At 54.6% G+C, this 21,776-nt stretch overlaps 1 protein-coding gene across 2 annotated transcripts; it reads left to right on the top strand.

Moving 5' to 3' along the window:
* Positions 1-1,904: 1,904 nt before the first annotated feature.
* On the top strand, positions 1,905-21,168 carry SHF (Src homology 2 domain containing F; the record flags this gene model as incomplete). Of its 2 annotated transcripts, XM_082836536.1 has the most annotated exons (7): positions 1,905-2,406; positions 11,092-11,229; positions 13,795-14,004; positions 15,418-15,558; positions 16,810-16,981; positions 17,125-17,244; positions 20,934-21,168. In XM_082836536.1, the coding sequence occupies 7 exons, from the start codon at positions 1,905-1,907 to the stop codon at positions 21,118-21,120; spliced, it is 1,470 nt and encodes a 489-aa protein (XP_082692662.1). In that variant the 3' UTR covers positions 21,121-21,168. The 2 variants fall into 2 exon arrangements, with proteins under 2 accessions (XP_082692662.1, XP_082692663.1); XM_082836537.1 differs by lacking the exon at positions 15,418-15,558.
* Positions 21,169-21,776: the final 608 nt, after the last annotated feature.

The following is a 21,776-nucleotide window of genomic DNA, read 5'->3' as shown; positions in this document are numbered from 1 at the left end:
AAATCCTACCCAGCTCAGGTCTACCCCCTCCATGAAGCCTAACTATCTTTTGTGTAGACTTGATTGATTCCATTCCTCTGAGCGGTCAGCAGCTTAACTCCATATTTCTTAAACATATGTGGCTTCATTTGACATCTACCATGGTAAGCACTTTACAGTTTTTAAATCCTGTTCCATCATTTCCATCATTTCGTATCTATCATTTCCCCTAATCCTCACACAACAGTCATCATGCCCTTTGCAGATATAAGGCAAGTGAAAATCAGTGGCACTGAGTATCTTGCCACTGATCCTCAGAGATCTGGCTACAGCCCACAATTATTGTTGTCAGACACCTGGTGATTGAGGAGACCCTCGAATATGCATCAACTGGACAATTCTTCTAGAATTATTATCTCTATGTCCAGCTTTGATTTGTTAGTCAATTTTTTAAGCTGCACATTTTTACGATGTGCACGTTATTTTCTCTATTATACCTCATGAAACCAGACACAATATCAGATATTTCAGTATCTCCTACAGTCCTGCTACTCAAAGTGTGGTGGGAGGGCCAGCTGCATCTGTATCACCTGGGAGCCTATTGGAACTACACCGGGACCCCATCCCAGCCAGACCTACAGAATCAGAAACTTCAATTTAACAAATTCCCCAGGAGATTCGTGTGCATATCGCAGTTTGGAAAGCACTGTCCTGTAACACCAAAGAATATGCACAAAGCAGAAACTCAACAAATATTTTGAGACCTGGGGCCCTGGGAATCCTAGGGTATTCTCAGTTTTGCCATCACATCTTACGCTGCTCCAGCTTTGAGCTCCCTTCCCTGTGGGGCCTCACGTGGCTCTTCGCTCCCCCACAAGACAGATATGAGCCTAAGAGTGAGGGAGACACTGAGGTAGTGCTCAGAGGGATGCTGGTGAGGTGAAGCTGCTACCTTTCCATCAGAGTCAAAAGCAAATGTTGGCGTTGGCCTCAGGGCTACAACATTCCTGGGGAGAAATTGGTTTTATTTCTAAGACAAAAATGCTTGAGCATCCGAGCCTCTGGAGGATAAGGGGTTTATGATAGACAACACTGGAACTGTTTCTAGACTTGATTTATTGACTTGTCTGTTTCTATTCTGTCACTAAGCTGATTGGCAACGCAACCTGGGACTTGAAGGGATTCCTGTGTATATGCTTGCGCTGCCATCAGGGCCGGGTGGGAGGCGTTTGTGCAAGGGCCGTTTGCCTGTGAGGAGGGCGTGTGTGGAAACCACTCGGGAGAAGTGGGTGCCTCTAGGGAGCTGATTGTCTGTGATGTGAGATGTCTACCTGGAGTGGGTTCGAGTATGTGCACAGAGAGCAGTTGGATGGGAGGAGGTAGGTGGGGCTCCGAAGGCAGCACGCCGGAGCCGGTAGTTCCAGACACATCTTACAGAACAGCCCCTGTCTCGCCCCCACCCCACCCCAGTTTTTCCTCCCAGGATATTATTTCTCAGTTGGGAGGCCTTGGGGAGGGTAAAGGAGGGGCGGAAGGCGCCGGAGGGCCAGGAACCCCGGAGTCCGAAGACTCCCCTCTTGGCGTCTCGCGCGAGGTGGGAGCTGGGGAGGGGGAACAGACGTGCACAGGTGCGTCCCCAGGGGGGGCACGCGTGGCGACACGTGGAGGATTCATCCTCAGTGCATCCTCAAGAGTCGCATTCCCTGCCCTACGGTCGCCACTTCACTTCTCCGTCCACACAGGTTGGAAGCCCCCGCCCGCTCCTCTCCGCCGGGCGGAGGGAGGTCGCCTCCTTTAGGTAGCGGAACCCCGCCCCTCCCTTGTTACTGACGAGCCCCGCCCCCTCTCGCCGCCCCGCCGAACTCCGCCCCCGCCCCGCCCCCTGCCCGGCCACAGAGCTCCCCACGTTCAGTCTGGCTGGCCTCATGTTACTGAGCGGAGCTTCTCCTGCCGGCTCCGGCCCGGGGCCGCGGGCGCAGGGGAGCGCGGGGGGCGGCCCGGCTGGATCGCGCCGGGGCGCCGGAGGTGCGGGAACCGGCCCAGGAGGGGGCGGCAGCGGCGGAGTGGCCAAGTGGCTCCGGGAGCACCTGGGCTTTCGCGGGGGGGGCGGCGGCGGAGGTGGGGGCAAGCCGGCGCCCCCGGAGCCGGACTACCGCCCCCCCGCACCTTCCCCGGCCGCGCCCCCCGCACCTCCCCCGGACATCTTGGCCGCCTACCGACTGCAGAGGGAGCGCGACTTTGAAGACCCTTACTCCGGGGGGCCGTCCGGCTCCGCTGCTCTAGCCACCCCTGCCGTTCCCGGCCCCACGCCGCCCCCGCGCCACGGCTCGCCACCCCACCGCCTTATTCGGGTCGAGACCCCTGGCCCCCCAGCGCCTCCTCCCGAGGAACGGATCTCTGGACCACCCGCCAGCAGCGACAGGGTGAGTGCCACGCCGGTCGGGGGATTGCAAAGAGGAGAGGTGGTCGGAGGTCTGGGGCTTTCGAGAGGGACAAAGGTGGCCTGACCGGGGCCGGGCCCCTTGGCGTCACGGTTCCTGGCGGACACGATCTTAGTCCCTGACCCCGGGGCTCGGAGCCTTCATCCACCTTTGTTCAGATTCTCGACCTTCTAATTTGGGACATGCGCCCCAAACTCTGCCTCTTTCCCTTATTATAGCCCCTGAACTAGTGACCCTCCCCCTCCCAATCTCTGCTCTCCTCATCGCAGACCCCGGAGCCTAATCGGGGAGCCTTTTTTCTAACGGGATTTGAGCCCGTTTCTCCCGTTTATGGCCTTTCAATCCTCTGGGAGCAGCAGCTCACTGCCCTTTGATCTCTGACCCCTCCCCCTCAGGGCAGAGCCAGCACCAAGCTCCACTCCTTCTCCTGTTAAAAAAGCCCAAGCATCCTTGGAGGTGCTGAAGCCCCAGGAAGGAGGTGAAGGCTGGGTTTCTCCCTGTGGACACAGCAAGAGCTGGCCTTTGCCTTACCCAGTGGGACTGGAGCCGGGTGGACTGTTGTTCTCAGGAAGCCAGAACAGGCAGTATGCAGCTCTTCACAAGGATGCTAACCACTGAGGTAAAGGCAGGCCCACTCCTGCACTCCTTCCCTTATCCCCCCAGGTAAGCGGACAGTCAGTGCTCAGAACCTGTTGCCCAGAAGGGGCTAAGCAACTGAACCCACTCCTCCTCTCCTCTTGGCCTCCTGCTCCCCGGGTCCATTCTGAGGGTGGCTAGAGCTTTTTGTGGATCTGAAGGCTTGGGGTAGAGAGGCGGGCTGGGCATTCACTGTTTCCAAGAACATCCACTGTGGCTCAAAGGCCCCTGGTAGAGAAGACACCCCCTGCCCAACCTCAGTGCGGCCTTATCCCTCCCTGACAGCTGAAAGTCATCCCCAGGTCCCTGTAGTCCTAAATTCTAGGACGATGACTTGGTGGGCTGCCCTAGCTCTATTGTCCCTCTTCACTTACCCCTGGGAGCTTGCTCTGGGGCTGACTCCCCTCCCCTCAGCAGAGAACACAGTTTTCTTTGATTGGAGAGCAAAGTTGCTGTCTGAATCTGTTGGCTCCAGGGCTGAGGCTTTCAGCTGAGAGTGCGCCACTGTTCTGCCTGATTCTTGGGTAAGAGAGATGTGTCAGGGTCAGAGCAGAAGCCTCAGGAATGTGAATTATTTTTCCCCTAGTTCCTGCCATGGGGCATGGCTACCCATCCTGGGCCAGGACTGTTCGCCTGCAGAAGGAGCCTACGCTTTCACATGTCCTTAGGCTCCTCTTCCTAATTTTCCCCAATGGTGGTGGTGGCAGTGAGGCAGAGGGAGCATTAGGCTTTGTTCTTACTATTGATCAGTTAGTCTCCTCCTCCCTGACCACTGCCTGCTGGCATGTGGGCCTGAACTGTCCCTGGCCCTCCTCCTCTCTGTATTGTCTTGGAATGGCCTAACAGGCTGCCCACCAAGCCGTGGGCTCCTCCAGGACAAGGGCCTTATCCTCATATTGTGTCTCCCAAGTGCCTGACACACTGTTTGGCATAAAGAGGGGTGGTGCATAAATATCAATAAGTCCTGAGTGGTGACTCTCCATTGCTAGGGTGACCTGAGGGTCAGAGACTCCCCTAACTAAAGTTCCCCTTGTACACTTCCCCACAGAGACCCCAAGGAAGGGGCTGTGCCCACACAACCATGCAGAAGCCCACAGCCTCTTCTCACCAAGGGCATCCATGCCTCTCCCTGGGTCGTCTCTGTGATCTGTGGGCTGCTCAGACCTTGGGTGCTAAGAGGTATCTGACTCCTTTGTCAGCTGCAGGGACAGGAATGAAATCTAGCAGGATTTCCTAGGAGCCACACAATCTGTGGTTTAATGAGTGTGTGAGAAAGACTCAGTATGCCATCTGAGCTGGCCCAAGGGCAGGGAAGCTGACCTGGGGGCTCCCACCATTCAGAGAGAGCAGCTCCACCTCTTCAGGAGCGGAGTTTGGATCTTCTCAGGAAGAGCCCAGACTAGGTACCTGAGCCCCTTAGCCTAAACCCAAGGGTCAGCACCTGCCTGCAGAGCTCACACAGGATTGTGCCTGCTGGATGGTGAGCCGGCCTGGCCCCCGAGGCCCTGCTGAGCTGGTGTTCCTGTCCTGTGTGGCTGCTTTCTCCTTAGTCTCAGCTCCCCCTCCGCTTAGCCCTGCAGGTCCTCTTGGCTTGCTGCTTTTGAGTCTCTTCCTGAGGTGAGATGAGGCTGGGGACCAGGTTTTGCCTTGGGCTGGCTCACTTCTCTCCTGCAGTCCAGCAGCTGGTGCTGGGTGGGTCAGAACCCTCTGAGAGGAGCTGGATCATGAGGTTTGATGAAATGGGTGCAAATGCTTCTGTGATGAGCCAGAGAAATTGAAGGGGAATGAGCCCAGTGGATGTAGGGGCTGGAGAGAACAGGCCTCAGACAGGACCCTGAGAGGCCTGGGGGCTCAGGACCATTAGCCTTCTCCCCGTGCAGGGCTCTGGCTGCTGGCCCACCCTGAGACCCACGGCTGCAGTTGGCAGGGGTGCAAGGGTGGCCATCTGGGCAGGCCTGGCAGGGCAGGTGTGGGAGCAGCAGGCAGGCAGAGCCTCGCCATCTGGCTGCAGGAAGACTCCCTCTTGGTACTGGGCCCTGTCTGGCCATCAGGCTATGCTCTGGCAGAGGGGCTAGAGAGCTGTGCCTTCCCTTGCTTTGCTCCCTTTTCTCAGACCTTCAACAGGAAAAACCTGATCTAATTAGGAAAAGGGGATGGGGATGGGAGAGGGGCCCTGGTTGGATGAAGCTTTCAGTTGCCTCTGACCATCTGCACAGTGTGTCCTTTGCCTCGATCATGCCAAGATACGTGTGTGAGAGAAAGAGACAGAGAATGAGAGAGTGAGAGAGCAAAACAGAGAGACAGAGGTGATGTGAACACTAAGAGAGTCAGGCACCCTGTATGAATTGAAACTAGGGTTCTTGTTCTTAGCTCACAGAGGGGCTTCTAGGGTTCAAGAACCTCCAGAGATACTGTGCACATATTTGGGGGCATGAGCATTTTTCTGGGAAAAGGCTCACAGCTCTCAGATTCTCACTGCCGTTCACAGGGCCCAAAATATTAAGAACTTTGAAGAATAGATACTGTACCTCATAGATGGTTTTCACATGGACTTGGATCCTCTGGGCCCAAGTTTGGAAACGAGTGAACAGATAGGCGGGAAGAAGAAAGTGAAGGATACATTCCGGATGTCAGAAGATGAACAAGACATGCCTGCCCTGGGATTAGGAGGGCAGGTAGGGGCCCTCCCTGGCCAGTGTTCATTGAGTGTTTTGAGTATCATTAAGTGACACTGGCCTAGGCGCTGAAAGAGACTCACCACCTAGAAGACCGAGTCCTTACCTTTTTTGAGTTTGTTTCCTTCTTTGCTTTAATTTTCTTTCATATGACTTGCGCAGAGTCTATAGGTCTGGTTCGTTTATCTCACACGTGTCCTTGGGTCCCCTGATGGAGGAAAGGAGGAGGGTTCCGGTCAAGGGATCTGAACTTTGTGGCCTGTGCTGTTGTTGGTGCCACTGCCACTGGTGCTTCGAGGAGGGCTGAGGCCCGCAGGCCTGTCCACCCTATCCACTGCTGCCTCCTCGTGCTGCAGCACTCCCTCCCTCTGGAAGACAACTGCGGCTTGTTGGCTTGGGCAGTGACTCAGTGACACCGCAGCCCTGGTGCTCCACCCTTTGGGAGCCAGGAACAGCTGGGACCCTGTGACCCTGGATGGAGCAGCTGGCTGGGGCCCGGGACTTGGAGGGCTACCTGCAGCCTACTCCCGTTGCCCTGGAGAACCAGTGTGATATGATATGAGAGTGGAGGTGGGGCCCAAACCCTGCATACAGTGAGCCTGTGGGGCTTGCAGAGCCTGGGGCTCAGCCGTGTGGCTTCATAGCTCCTCAAGGTGCTTCACTCTTTGGGAACTTGTTTTGTGTCTGTCACTGTGAGCTCTTGGAGGATCCAGGAATTTGTCCTTTGTATTTAATAATACAATCGTGGACATTTACTGAGCCTCCACCTTGTATCTAGTACAATTTGAAGCAGCTGATGTGTATTAGACCAGTTGATCCTTACAACAACCCTATGACAAGTCTAGGGTTGTTGTAACAACAACCCTATGACAACCCTATGACAAGTCTATGACAAGTTGTTATTCCAGCATTACGAAAAGGGAGACTGAAGCACAGCAATGTTGAGTCACGCTTGCAAGGTTTCACAGCTAGTTAGAGAGCTGAGGTTCCCAGCTGGGCAGCCTGACTCCAGACTGGCTGCCAGCTCATGTATGGGACCTTTGCACGGGACCTTTGCACCTGCTGAGAGGAGGCCTGCAGAGAGAGGAAGTATCCACTGAGCATTTGCTAATGAACCAGGGGAAGGAGGCTCTTAAGGAAGGAATGAGGATTGCATTCTGTGCTGAGTTCACCATTTCCTGAATGCTGAAGGCCAGCACTTGCCACCCAATCCCAAAGTGGCCTCGGACATGCCTTATAAGGGTCTTAAAAGGTTTGGTAGCATCAATTGCATGTCTGTGATGAGTGTTTTACAAGCATGGCATTGCTTTGTTATTAGAAAAGGATAATAACGAATTTGTTTCACATGAAGGAGTTTCCCTGGCAGATAAAATTGGGAAGGGCATTCTAGTAAGTGGGAACAGAAAGTGCAAAAAGTTCAATCTTGAGGAAGGTAAATATCAATAGTACACCATTTCCCAGACTGACAGACTTTCAGTGGAAAAGGGATTTCATGGTTAAATAGTTTGGAGAAATGCTGAATTAAACAAAATTAAGTTAGTCTTTTGGTTGCAGGACTTCTCAGAGCCTTTAACATGCTAAGGTGTATTTTAAATCTACAAATAGAGGAGAGAAGATGCTACATTTCCCAGTTTTTCTAGGAAATCTGTGGCAAGGCAGTGAGACTCAGGAGACCTGGGTCTCTGTCTTTCTTGTCTCTGCTACTGCAAGCTGTGCACCCTGGACAAGCACCTGAACTCTGGGGTCCTAATGCCTGAATAAAAGGGATTATCATCACGGCAAACATTTATTGAGCACTGACTCCTCCTTGCCAGCCTCTGGGCCAAGGACTTTTTACATTCATTGTCCTCTACCCAGTCCTATAAGGTAGGTGCTAATACCATCCCCATTCTACAGATTAAAAAACCAGAGGCTTCCAGACATTAAATATAAACTAAAGAAATGGAGAAAAGGGACAGTGGTAGACTTCGGGTACTTTGCAGAGCCCAAATCCCGTGACATGTGTCTCCTTTGCTCCCCTGGCCTCAAAAGCCCCACGGGTGGGGTCAGAAACTCGTAGCAAGGCCCAGCTGCAGAGTGGAGGGTTCAACCAGATGGTGGGCCTGCCAGCTACCTCAGGAGAGGCCTGGGCAGGAAGGAGAGGCAAGGCCTGACAGCTGCTTTGGGAGGAGCACTGCCCCATTGAACAGGTGCAAGACCAGGGTCCCGGAGGCACCCTGCCACCCTCCTGCAGGAGTGGAGGGAGCCACGGGGCCCTCTGGGCAGAGCTACTTACCTACTAGTTTGGAAATATTTCAGCATTTCAACAGCGTACCAGAGGATGTGCCTAAATATCAGCCCTGGCTTTAGGTGCCTTCCCTGCCAGTTCCTTCCTTCTGCCCTTGAGCCAAAGGCTTTGATCCCTATCAAATGTGGATTCTCCTGACAGGCTGCTCCTACAGCCCCTACTGGTCGGTCAGGTCAGAGTTAGGATGAATGGGGATCTGAGAGTCTGTGTCACTCCAGAAGATGGAGTCTGGGTAGAAGGAGGCCTTTCGAGCATCCAGTAAATGGGCACTGAGCACCTACTGTGTGCCAGGTCCTGTGATGGACGCCGTATACATGGCAGAGTCAGGTAGAGGGCCCATAAACAAAGTACATCATGATAGAGCAAAGGTGTCAGAAGCCTACAGGGGCAGCTTCCCCACACGGAGCAGTTTTGCCTCTTCACGTGACCTAGAAGCCACTGGGAAAGCAGGTCTGGTCTCTGACACGTCCTCTATGTCCAGGTCGGGTGCCCGTCCTTCCCAGCAGGTGTCTCTGCTGCTGCTCCCGACCCGGCCCCGTGGGTGGCTTCTCTAGGCGCCCCAGCCCAGGGCGGAGGCCAGGGCTTCCTGGAGCAGGGTGTGGAGCCAGGAATGGAACAGAGGAGCCATTGAGCTGCCCACAGAGCTGCCACCTGAGTGCCCATGGGCCCCGAGCTGCCACGACTGGCCCAGGACTCCAGTGGGAAGGGCGCTGCCTGCAGCTCTGACGGGGCTTGCTAAGGGAAGGCAAGGGGGGCTCTGTGGAGTTGGGGGGGGGGGCGCCTGGGGCTTGGGCCAGGTGCTTCTACTTATTGAGCAGCTTCCAGGGACTCATACCCCGTGTTTGACTCCCCAGCCAGATTCATGCTTCCTCCTCTCCTGAATGAACAAGGAAAAGTGCTCCCTTTGTCCATTCTTCCTTCCTCTTTTATATGAACTGATTTAACAGGTATTTACTGAGCACTTTTAGGTATTGGGAATTTAGCAATGAACGTGGTTCCTGCCCTCAGGAAGTTCACAGTCTGCAGGAAGACAGATAATAAAACAAGTATTTACTACACAGTGTGCTGATAGCCCAGCACAGAGGCCCTAACCAGACCTGGAGGGAGAATGGAAGGCTTTCTAAAGAAAAATAATCTGATCCAGGTAAAGGGAAAGCCTTTGAGAGAAGAAAGAGATTATAGAGCTTTCAGGTAACAAAGTAACCTAGGGTGGGTAGAGAGAACCCAAAGAGCAAAGTGGAATCTTTAAATCCCTTTAACCTTGGACTTGTTCTTTTGGCACTGGAGAGCCATTGCAAGGTTTAAGGATAGCACATTTGTTGATTCAGTTACTGTTAAGTAGCTGCCACTTATGAGTGTAAGGCTGGGTGCCGACCTGGGTGGGTACCGAATGGGCTGGCTCCAGAGCCCCTTGGTCAGGTGGGTGAGACTGTGGGTGCCCGTTGGCCTGGGGTGAAGCAGCTCAGGGTAGGAGTGGATTCCTTTTCTGCACTTCCTGCAGAAAGGGGGACTCGCAGAGCGGGGGGTGGGGGTGCGCTGTAATGGGAAATAGGCAGTGATCTAGCAGTAACATTTTTCTAGTGCCCACTGTGAACCAGGTGCTTACTGGAGCTGGAGGGACAGAAGTGACAAGGAGCCCCAGGCCAGTGGATGGTCTGGTGGAGGTGATGGGATGATCTGAGACGGTGGTCTTCTCAGAAGCAGGCAGAGATTCGAGGGAGGTAAAGGAGCTGGGGGTCTTGACTGGAACAAGGTGAAACGAGTAGGAGCTGAAGAACCGATGCATGAGATGGTAGGAGCTGTTGGGACACTCTTGAGACCCCTAGAGGGGCCAGTGGGGGTTCAATGAACATGCAGAAGGGGGCTCTGAGGTGGGAAGTTTTCTTTCTCCATTTCTGCCTTGGTAGGGGTCCCAGGTCCTGTAACCCAGGACAGGTGGTCATCCCCACAGCCTCCCTGCCCAACTGTCTCCCACAGTCCTGATCTGGACCAGATCCAAAGCCTAGACCGAGAATAGGGGAAAGGCAGGAGTGGCCCCTTCCCCATGCCGCAGGCCCCAGAGCTACCTCTTGTCAACGCCTGGCAACCGGGTGTGCAGTGTTCTCCTGCCCCAAGGTGCAGTTAGCGTGCAGCGGGCTGTGCTCTGTCTCTGCCTCAGCAGGTCCCCCCAAGCCTGTGCCCAGCTTGGAGAAAGGCTTTCTTGTCCTCAGCTGTGCCCCACCCCGAGCACCTTAAGCTCCTCTGCAGGGTGTGCGGCTTGCAGCCTGGGATGAGGAGGGCCAAGACCGTACCTTTCCTGTCCCTGTCCTCCAAGAGCCTGGGGGATTTCAGCAGAGCCCAAACCCTGGCTTTCTCAGGGCTATCCTAAGGTGGTCTCTCTCCCAGGACAGCCAAGATGCCCAGTGGTAGCAGGCTGGCAGCATGATTTTGCACAAAGGGCACAGGTTCCAATCCTGGTTTCTCCACTTACGTGGAATGGACTTGGGCGTGTTGTTCCCTACCTTCCCTGAGCCTCCATTTCCTTAAAATGGGGATAATAATTCCCACATGACATTGTGAAGGATGTTGTGAGGATAAACCAGTGAACTGTGGCATAAACTCAGTATCTTCCTTGAAGGTCAGCAAATACTTATTTGTTTAGCATCTGGGAATGCAATGCTAGGCATGGACCAAGCCAATCCCCCAGTTGCCTACTGTTCCCTGCTTATTCTTTGAACTCCAGCACCTTTATAATCAGGTCTATGAATTAATTCCCTCTGTTAGGCCACCTGGTATAGGCTCTGGTCCTGCCTGGACCCTGAATGAGGCAGGCCTTAAAGCCCAGAGCCTCATCCTGTCCACTTAGCCTAGGGAATGGGCCAGAGGCACAAAATTAACAGAAAAGAAAGATGTACCATTCTGTTGGCAGCCTGGTGGGGACCCCTGCAAAGGAACAGCCAGAGCTTCTCCCCATCCAAGCTCCTGGGCAGCCTGTCCAGGACTCTTGCTCCCATGGACAGAGCATCCTGGGGAGAAGCAGAGCTGTCTCTCAGACGTCTGAAGCTTGCTCCCCTCACTCTCTTCCCAAAGCTAGCAATTCTAGAAGACTATGCGGATCCGTTTGATGTTCAGGAGACCGGTGAAGGCCCAATAGGAGTTTCAGGAGCCCCAGAGAAGGTCCCCGAGAATGACGGTTACATGGAGCCCTATGAGGCCCAAAAGATGATGGCCGGTGAGTGATGGAGTTTGGGGTGGGGGTGGGGTTGGGGGTTGCTCCCTGAGGCTTGAGTATCTGCAGAACAGGCTCTGGGACCCACAAGTCTAAGGACTGATTCCTTGGTCCCTAGAAAATATGGAGAAAGCCTTTGCTGGGTCTTTGGGGAGGGTGGCCATTGTCTTCAAGATAGTCATTTTGGAGAAGAAGCTGGGACTTGTGGTGCCTGAGACGTGAGGTGCTAGAGAAGGCCATACAACCAAAGGGCAGACAACAGAAGCATTTGGGATAGTCACGAATGACAAGCTAGTGGTGTGCGCTGGGGGTCATTGATCCCAAGAAGAGAATCACTAGCTTTAGGGAAGGTGATGGGTCTGAAATGATGGGACCTCGAAGCGAACATCTATGGCAATTGGAAACACATGACTAGAAATGCAGATGCAATGCACATGAGATTGGGCAAGTAGTTCAAGGAGTGAGGGCAGGGAGAAGTGAATGAGAGCTGGCCCTGGGGAACAGAGGCCAAGAAAGCATCCAGGGAAAGGGAACAATGTGGGTGATGAGAGAGGAGGACGGGGTGAATCAGTGTAAGCCAAGGCCCCAGGGAGGGATGAGAGGAAGGTTTGCTCGGGGGCAAATAATCTTAGTGCTGGGCATACAGGAGAGCTAAAATGAGAGAGGCCAAGAGGGGGTAGTGCAGGTCTTGAAGGCTCAAACGAGGCATTTGGACTTGCTCCAAACACGGGAAGGGAGCCATTATGGATTCTTGAGCAAGAAAGGAACAGGATGAATGTGGCATTTTTAGAGGATTACTGAGGCTTTGGTGTACAGAACACACTAGAAGAACTGGGCATCAGAAAGATGAGTTGGGGGGCTTCCCTGGTGGCGCAGTGGTTAAGAATCCGCCTGCCAATTCAGGGGACACAGGTTCGAGCCCTCGTCTGGGAAGATCCCACATGCCGCGGAGCAACTAAGCCCGCGCACCACAACTACTGAGCCTGCGCTCTAGAGCCCGTGAGCCACAACTACTGAAGCCCACGCACCTCGAGCCTGTGCTCTGCAACAAGAGAAGCCACTGCAATGAGAAGCCCGCACACTGCAACGAAGAGTAGCCACCACTCGCCGCAACTAAAGAAAGCCCGCGTACATAGACCCAACTCAGCCAGTAAATATATAAATTAATTAAAAAATAAGAAAGATGAGTTAGTAGGCTATCGTGGAAATTGTTGAGGCTTTAAGGGACCAATAATTAACACCCCTTTCTTCCCCTCTGAGCTTGGAAATAACTGAGGAATAGGATTAAGGAAACAGATGGAGATAGCAATGCCAGCTTTATTACTGATAAAGTTGACTGGAGAACATTACTTAGCTATGTCACCAGAATGACATAGCTAAGAATACTTCACCACAGAATTAAACTTGCCTACTCAGGCTTGGGCAACTCAGGACAGCTATAGGCCCCTGCACGGGGGCAGGAGGAGAAAGAACCAGAATGTTCTCTCTCTGCAAGTAGGCAAATCTGGGAAAGAAAGGAAGCTTCCACTGGCCAATCAGATAAGCTGTTCTCCCTCCCTGGGAGAGGTGGGTGAGGGAGCAGAGAGCAGTAGGGAGTGTCATTCCATGGAGCCCCTGAAACATAAGCCTGTAGATTGGAGGTTCACCCTAGCAGTAATCTAGATGTGAAGAGTTGAGGGGGAGAGTCATCAGGTATTGGCACTGAACACATGGGATTCAGAGAATGAAGGAGGGCCAGGACCAAGGAGAGCAGTGTAGTAGACAGAAATGGAGAAAGTGAGAGGGCGGCTACTGTATTTAGATGAGAAGGGTGTAGACCCCCAGGACGTCCATGAGTGTCGTGGAATTGTATGTGAAAATTCGCACATTTTTCTGGGGAGTAGCTCCATAGCTTTTATCAGATTTTCACTGGGTCAGTGATCCCCAAAAGAGGATCACAGAACAGACTAGAAGAAGTTGGGGGGAAAGCAGTGAGTTTGAAACATCAAAGTGAAACATTTTTATGGCAGTTGGAAACATATAGATGCAAAGGGTGCCATGAGACTGGAGAGTGAGAGCAGGGAGAAATGAATAAGATTTGGCCCTGGCGGACAGAGACCAAGAGAGGATCCAGGGAAAGAGACCAAACGGGGGTGATGGGAGAGGAGGACAGTCCATGAAAATGACTTGTCCAGAGGGGACAGTTTCAAGGAGGGGGTGGTCAGCAGTACCTGAGCAACAAAGAAGGATTTTCTGATTGCAAAATGACATAACTTGGGACACAAGGAAATAAATGGATCTGAGTAGCAAGGAGATGGACCCTGCCTCAGTTTCCTAAATGTGTAAGCCTCAGCTCCCCAGCCCTTGTTGTCCATTGCAGGATCTTTTCTCTGCCCCTGCCTCTGTTGGGTCCCATGGTTTTGGAACCCTAGAGGTGTTCTGAGGGTGAGGGACCCCAGATGTGTGGTCACTGGGCTCCCCCCACAGCCAGCATCTCCTCTGAAGGCTTGTAGCTGGGGAGTGCTACTGGGGGCGCTGAGCCAGGCAGCCAGGACTGCTCACACCTTCCCTCCTGCCTTGCCCTGGCAGAGATCCGGGGCTCCAAGGAAACAGCAGCTCAGCCCTTGCCTCTGTATGACACGCCCTATGAGCCAGAGGAGGAGGAGGGGGCCACCCCGGAAGGTGAGGGGGCCTCCTGGCCCCGGGAGTCCCGCCTGCCAGAGGATGATGAGAGGCCCCCCGAGGAGTATGACCAGCCCTGGGAGTGGAAGAAGGAGCGGATTTCCAAAGCCTTTGCAGGTGAGTCCTGGGTGGAGAGGGCAGGTCTGCTGAGGCCTCTGAGCAGCTTTCCAGGCTCAGGGGGATGGGAGGAGTGGACTTGGGGTGGGGGTGGGGGGCAGGAGCTGGGCTCAAGGGAAGTGCAGTTGAGTTGCACCATGGAGAGTGGTGAGTTGGGCGGTGTGGACACAGAACTGTGTGCAGGGTCGGGGATGACTCCCTGCATCACCACCTCTCAGAGGCCAAGAGGCTTGAGCCACTTCCATCTTTTGGGAGGCGGTGTATACTTAAAAATAAAGAAATTCCAAACAAAATGATAAAACTTGTGGCATATGTTAAATACATACACGTAACAAAGGAAAGCACTGACACTCCAGACAGTGAAAACCCACTGTGTGTATAGCCTAGCCCGAAGGGTATTTCTCAGGAGCAGGAACCAGTGGGGAGAGGGAGAAATCATCAGGTTTCTCCTGTACCAAGCACCCCAGTGTCCATCCCAGGCCCGGAGTCCAACATAGAGAGGGCCTGAGTAGGTGATACAAGAGCCTGGTACAAGAGCCTTGTTCAGTGAGAACATAAAGGACTTCAGTGCCGTTAGACCTCATTCCTACTCCCATGTCTTCCTCAGCCCTCCTTGGGCAAGGAGCTCATCCTGGAGCTGGACCCGGCTCTCCACTCTGTCCTCCCCACCCCGGCAGCCAGACTGGGAAACCACAGGTTCCTAATTTGTTTCCCGTAAAGCGTGGACCATTGAGGATGGGCCGTTTATCTCCCGAAGTCTCCTTGGAGAATCAATACTGTTTGAGTTGCTTAATGGGAAAATCTATGCTCCTCATTAGGAAACCTGTTAGCAGTCCTGCAGCCGCCAGTGGCATGGCTCTCCTAATTGTCAAGGCTCAGGATTGAGGGTGTGGTGGGTAAATTTCAATAAAACATCTGCTCTGGCTTCTGAGTTTTCCTGACAGCCTGAGGCTGGGCTGTCTCGGTGTCGCTGCCCATGAGTTCCCAGGCTGCAGGCGAAAGGGGGAAGGGAGGCAAGGTGGGGCGTGCCAGGATGCTGTGTGGGTGTCCAGGTATGATGCTGGGGGGTATGGGCAGCTCCTGGTCCTGCTTTTCCCTCCCTTCCTGGGCCCTTTGGGCCCTGAAGGCTTGTGAGAGGTCAAATAAAGGGGACCTGTGGGGCTAGCAGAGCAAGACCCTGTGTCTGGCTGTTTGCTCCTGGAGCCTCCCACCTGCCATGGTGCGGTCAGTGTGGCTCCGCCCAGTCCTCTGAGAGTCCTGTTCTTCCCTCAGAAGCTGCCCCTGCCTCTGCTCTGACCCTCCTCCTTTCTAGGCTGTCCTGTGTCCTGGCTCTGGGTTTTGGTGTCTCAATCTCTGCCTCTCTCTGTCTCTGTCCCTGTCTGTCTCTCTTCTCCCTGCTGCTACTGGCTCCAGTTGACATTAAGGTCATCAAAGACCTACCTTGGCCTCCACCGGTGGGACAGCTGGACAGCAGCCCCTCCCTTCCCGACGGGGACAGGGACATCTCCGGTCCAGCCTCACCCCTCCCTGAGTCCAGCCTGGAGGACGGCAGCGGTGGGTCCTTTGGGGGCTTCTGGCCAGGGTGATGTGTCCTCTCAGCCCTCAGGCCCTGTGGATTGGGTTGGAGAAGCAGAGAGGTGGGGCAGAGTTCAGAGAACCCAGGAGGAATCCCTCTTGCCCTGGATGAAGATGGAAGGGACAAAGTACACGTTCCTCCCTCCCCTAAAGGGGTGGGGAAGGCATCTCCTGAGGGAGGCCCCTTCCAAATATCTTCCCCCCCCCCCATGCCATAAAAGTCCATTATTCTAAATTCAGTCTTTTGGGCAGAGCTCTGCCTGACCAGATCCCTCAGCAGTGCAAATAACGCCTGAGGCAGGGGTGATGCTAGCACAGGAAGTTAAAGGAGAGGTTTGATCTTTGTATCTGGTGACTGGAAAGACAATGAGGGCCTGAAAGTGCTAGGCGGAGAAAAAAGACACTGAACACTTCATCTACTTTCAGTTTTACCCAGAATGGGCAGCCAGGGATGTGCTTGCATCTGTGCATACGCACACCTGCATGAGCACCTGTTTGTACATTTGTGCGTGGGTGTGAGTGGGTATTTTGTAAATACAGGCTGAAGGAGGGTCTCTGTCATCTGTGCATGTGTGCTCGTGCCCATTTGGCTCACTGGCTTCAGCCCTCCCTGGGCAGGCTCAGCGGTCATGCCTGTCCCAGTCTGGGAGGCCAGAGCTGCCTCTGCTGGGCTTCTGTGGGTGGGGGAGGGGAGCCTGTGGGCCGCGACCTTGGGGGCGGGGGAGGGGCGGGCTGGCTGGCGGCTTTGGGCAGGATTAGCCTGTCAGGATGGCACCAAGGGGAGTCAGATAATTGTTCTCAGATCGATAAGTCATTTCTACAGAACGGCTTGGCAGGGTGATTTGGAGAACGGTAATGAACTCCTGAGGAGGAGAAAGAAACAATATTATCAGCACTGAAGCCACCCTGAGGGGGATGGAATAAGGGAAGGCAGTCAGCTCCTCCAGAGGGAGGAGCTTAAGTGGTTTCTCGTGTTGCTGTCTTCCCTCTCCTGCCATGGTGTGGGGACTGGGAGGCCCTGTGGCACAGGTGAGCTGAGCCCGCCCCCGCCCCACCCAGGGATGGACCTAGGATACTGTCCCTAGAGCTGGTCAGGCTCATGAGCACGCCCCACCCTTCCAGAACATTCCTTTGCCCCCTTTTGGCTGGAAATGGGGATGGAGCACTGGCTAGTCTGTAGGGCTCTATCTCTAGGGTCCTCAGAGTCTATGACTGGTATGTCCCCCACAGCCCAGTTTGAAGGATCTGAGAAGAGCTGCCTGTCACCTGGCCGGGAGGAGAAGGGGCGGCTCCCTCCCCGACTCTCTGCAGGGAACCCCAAGTCAGCCAAGTCCCTAAGCGTGGAGCCCAGCAGCCCCCTGGGGGAGTGGACAGACCCAGCACTGCCTCTGGAAAACCAGGTGTGAGTGTCTGTGTCCAGCTGGGGACTCTCCCCTCCCTTCCCCTCCTGGCACCGGCTTGCCTGCAGGGGACACCCAGAATGGGTGGGCCTGGACAGCGAGGGACCCAGCAGAGATGCCCCCCCTTCCTCTCTCTTGTCCTCAGCTGGTACCACGGGGCCATCAGTCGAACAGATGCCGAGAACCTGCTCCGGCTGTGCAAAGAGGCCAGCTACCTGGTGCGCAACAGTGAGACCAGCAAGAACGACTTCTCCCTGTCCCTCAAGTGAGTGGGGCCTGCTGGCTGGTGGCTTCAGGCAGAGTGAGCCTGTCAGGATGACTCCAAGGGGAATCGGTGGGAGGATAACCAGCAGGACAGGAGGAGCCGCCAGTATCTCTCCCATGCCCAGCCAGGCTGGGGAGAACTTCATCCCCTGTGAACATGTGCCGACTCTGTGCCAAGCCCCGGGCATCTGGAGAGGTCTGAGGCTCAGCCCCGGCTCCCAGGGAGCGCAGAGTCCATTGGGGGAGGCAGTCAAGCTATAGAGTGCAGCTTAGAAGGGCTCTGTCACTTTCTAGCTCTGTGGCCTGGGGCCCCCTTAACCTCTCTGGGCCTCAGTTTCCTTATAAAATGGGGGAATAATCATATTTGACTTACAGGGAAGGATTAAATGAAATAAGCACTTAGCATAGTGCCAAGTGCTTAATGAATTATCACTATCATCATTATTAACGGAAGCCCAAGATGTTCTACAAGTACAGGCGAGGAGATAGGAACTTTGCCTGTGGGACTCAACAGGGTGAGATGGAGGCTGGGTGCTGGGAGGAGGATGGAGCAGTGGACACAAAGCTGTTTTTGTTCACTCTGAAGAAGAGGGCAGAAGGTCTGGGTGCTAGCGGCTGACAACTGGGCTTTAAAGGGTCCTGGAAGAGGCAGGGGAGGCAGGGCTCCTCCTCCTCCTCCTTAGCCTTCCACTCTGGGCACAGAAACAGAGACCAGCATCAGCCTCCCAGGTTCTACTGGCAGGATGGCTAGTCCTCTCCTCAGTACCTAGGAGCTCTGCCTGGTAGAACCTGCACCCCACAGAGCAGCCTGTCAGAATGCTGTGTCCATTCACATCCCCCATCATTACTGGGGCATCTGTACCACTTCCTGTCACATCTTCTAGGGGGCATTAGAGTACAGGTACACCCCCACTTCAGACATATCCAATATATGGAAATTTGGGAGTATTAAACAGATGCACTGGAGGATAATTATTCAACTTCACTGCAAGATAATGGAAAAAATGCCAGACTATAGTCAGATAACCTGAATTTCATTCTTGCTTTTAATAAAACTAGCTGTGTGGGGCTTCCCTGGTGGCACAGTGGTTGAGAGTCCGCCTGCTGATGCAGGGGACACGGGTTCGTGCCCCAGTCTGGGAAGATCCCACATGCCGCGGAGCGGCTAGGCCCGTGAGCCATGGCCACTGAGCCTGCGCGTCCGGAGCCTGTGCTCCGCAACGGGAGAGGCCACAACAGTGAGAGGCCCTCGTACCGCCAAAAAAAAAAAAAAAAAAAAAAAACTAGCTGTGTGACCTTAGCCAAATCACTTAACCTCTCTGGACCTCGGTTTCTACCTTTGCAAAATATGTCAATGGATACCTCTTAGGTTTCTTCCACCTCTTATGCTGGGGGAGTCTGCAAATTATAACATCAAAGGAGCATTTAGGAAAAATTCTTTGTCAAAAATTTGATCTACATAACTTCAGAATGTGTATTGCTTTAAAAATTATAGTTAAGATTCATAGAGCATCTACTATGTGCCAAGCAGCATACATACCATCTCCAAACCAGCTACCGTCCTGCAAGATCAATCTCTTTTTTATAGAAAGAAAATCGATTCAAAGAGGTATGTGACTTGCTCAAGGCCACCAGCTAATAAAGTGCCCAGAGCAGGATCTGAACCCAGCTCTGGCCAACTCCAAGAACCACACTGTTCCATTACACAGCTCCACCCCCCATCGAGTATGGTATGGTCCAAGGCAAGAAGAGACACGAGCAGAGCAGAGCAGAGCAGAGCCTGGGCCCTGCCTTATCCTGAGAAGTGAAAGGGGGAGGCCGGCCTGGACACCGCTCCAGCCCAGGCTGATCAGGCCCTGCCAGCATCTGTCTGCCAGAGCCTCGTTTACATATAAATGGCTTCTCTGAAATACAATTATGGTTTCTCTTCTCTCTGTAATGGAAGGGCTTTCACTGGTAATTAAACAGCTTCCTCCAAAAGCCATGCCAGCCCTAGCCCTGCTGCCCAGCTAGTCCCACCTCAGTTCCCTGAGGGTCAGGCAAGGGCTCTGCTGTGTCTTAATGGACCCTTGGGACTTCGTCCCAGGAGGTCAGTTATCCAGGTGTGGAGGCTGAGCGCTCAGCTGCCAACTCAGTTCTCTGGCCACTTGTTGCCCTTCTTGGCCAGATCTGTCCCTGAAGGAGAAGATACAATGTACAGTTTTCAGGAGAGGGGATTCTGTCAAGTGGACTGTGGGGGGGGGGGGGGGCTGTCCCCAAACTGTGGAAGCACAGGGCCTACCCTGATGCCCATAGCCTTGGGTCTGGGTTTTGGCATAGGGCAGACAGGGGAGGGCAACCACTCACTGCCTCCCCTCTCTACTGCCCCAGGGGCTGTATGTGTTCCTCAGGCCCTTTGCTCTTTTCCCCAGGGCCTGCGTGGTCACTGTCAACTTCAGCCGTTATCTCAGCCCTGCAGATGAAGGATGGTCCCACACCCTGACACACAGGCCCAGGCTTTAGGGAACTGTACCCTGGGGGCGGGGGAGGGAAGGATGGTGTTAAGGGCCTGTTTTTTTCCTCCCATCCCTTTCCTCTTTAGTCTCCCCACTCTCTGTGCTTTCTCACTTGTGGCCCTAGTGAAATGGGACCAGTCAGAGCCCTCTTTGTAAACAGACAGGGGAAGCAAGTGAGGGGGTTTGCCAGCCTCACCTCTCAAGGGTGGCAAACCTCACGAGGAGGCAGCCCCCTCCCCAGTCCTACCTCCCACACCAGCTTCTGAGCCCGGCTCTTGTCCCCAAGTAAGCTCTGACCAGCAGAAACAAGTACTCGGGCTTCAGGGCTCTCCCAAGCATGGTTTCCCCATTGCCTGTTTGGAGTTTCAGACCTGGGGCCTGGCCGACGAGGCCTGTGGTAGTTTGAACAACGTTCTTGCTGGGAGCTGGCCAGAGCTCTGAGCAGCAGGGTCCTTGTCTTGTGGGCAGAGCTGGGCACTGATGCTGATTTCCTGGATTGTGGTGGGGAGATGGGAGAGGCAGTGGAGCATGTCCTCTCTGAGGGAGGGGATGGAGCTGCAGCCTCACAGATGATGTCATCCCAGGCAGAAGAGCTGGATAGATGAGCTGGGGGATTGGCCCAAGGCCCAGTTAGCAGGAGGGTGAAGGGATGTCCCCAGGACAAGGCAGCTGAGTATTCCCAGATTTGGGGGTGATGTCCAGCTCCCTCTCTCCCCTAGTCTCTGCAAGAGAGCCCCAACCAAGATTTGCCTGGTTGGTTGTCGCATGTGTCCACCCACTGTCCTGCCAAGGGTGTCTGTGTTCACGAGGCACCAGGAGCTCCCCCCCCCCACAGATGTCCTCCCCCACAGCTCAAGGAGGGGGAGGGTAAACTGGCCCTGGTCACATAGGCTGGGGGAGGTGCATAGGCTGAGGCAGGAGCGACTGGATCCCAGGGTTGGGGGGTGGTGCTGATAGCTTGTTTCCACCTGCATATTCTTGGCACACCCAGTGCCCTCACCACAAAGCCAGTACCTACTGCTGCCTACTTACAAAATCCCCTACATCCCCTCCCTGCTTCCTGGGCTGACCTCCACCTTCCCTAGTTGCCTCCACTCTCAGCTGGCTTGGAACAACCATGTTTGCAGCGGGTGGTGGGGTGGTAACAATGACCGGAGAGGGCCCCACTCACCAGGGTCTCCCCTCCTCTTCCCAGGAGCAGTCAGGGCTTCATGCACATGAAGCTGTCCCGGACCAAGGAACACAAGTATGTGCTGGGCCAGAACAGCCCGCCCTTCAGCAGCGTCCCTGAAATCGTGCACCACTACGCCAGCCGCAAGCTGCCCATTAAGGGGGCCGAGCACATGTCCCTGCTCTACCCCGTGGCCATCCGGACTCTGTAGGTGTGAGGCCTGGGCATTGTGACAGATCTGGACCCAGCCCTGTGCTCATCCCCTGGCTGAGGGCTGTGGCCCTTCCTGGGCCACATGATCTCTCAAACCTTTCTTGGCCCTCTCCCTGGAATCGAGTGGCAGCTGGAGATTCCTTAATTTATTCTAAAGGGAAGGACTACTGGAGCCTTGGAATAAGAGGTGGTCTGGAGCTGAGGATAGAGGACTCCCTGGGGAGAAAGGATAGCCCCTGGAGGAAGGGATTTCAGAATCGCTGATCTCCTGAGGAGTTTAAGATAGACAGCTCCAGCCTCTTTCTTCCCCTAGGGCAGAGGTGGCGACCTCCACCCTCTTTACCCAGGGGTGGAGGGGTGGATTGGGAATGGAGCTGGACGCGGGCCTTCGGGGTGCTCTAACCACCTCTCCGCCTACACCCCCAAACCACCGGCGGGCTCCGCCGGAGTCTGGTGCGGGGCTTCGGGGAGACAGACCCCTGGGATGGAGACGGCATTGGGGGTGGGGAAGGAGGGGAAGGGCTCGGCCGGAGGGAACTTGTACAGTCCCGGGGCCGCCCCGGCTCTGGGCCAGAGGCAATAAATAAACCCAGTCCTGCCAGGCACAGCCGCTTCCGCGCCTCCAGCGCCGCAGCTCCCTCCCGCCCCCTCCTC

This window comes from Leucopleurus acutus (assembly GCF_964270905.1).
Source record: "Leucopleurus acutus genome assembly, chromosome: 1".
NCBI classification, from domain to species: Eukaryota; Metazoa; Chordata; class Mammalia; order Artiodactyla; family Delphinidae; genus Leucopleurus; species Leucopleurus acutus.
Note: the sequence above shows the minus strand (reverse complement) of the source record. Positions and strands in the feature narration are given on the sequence as shown.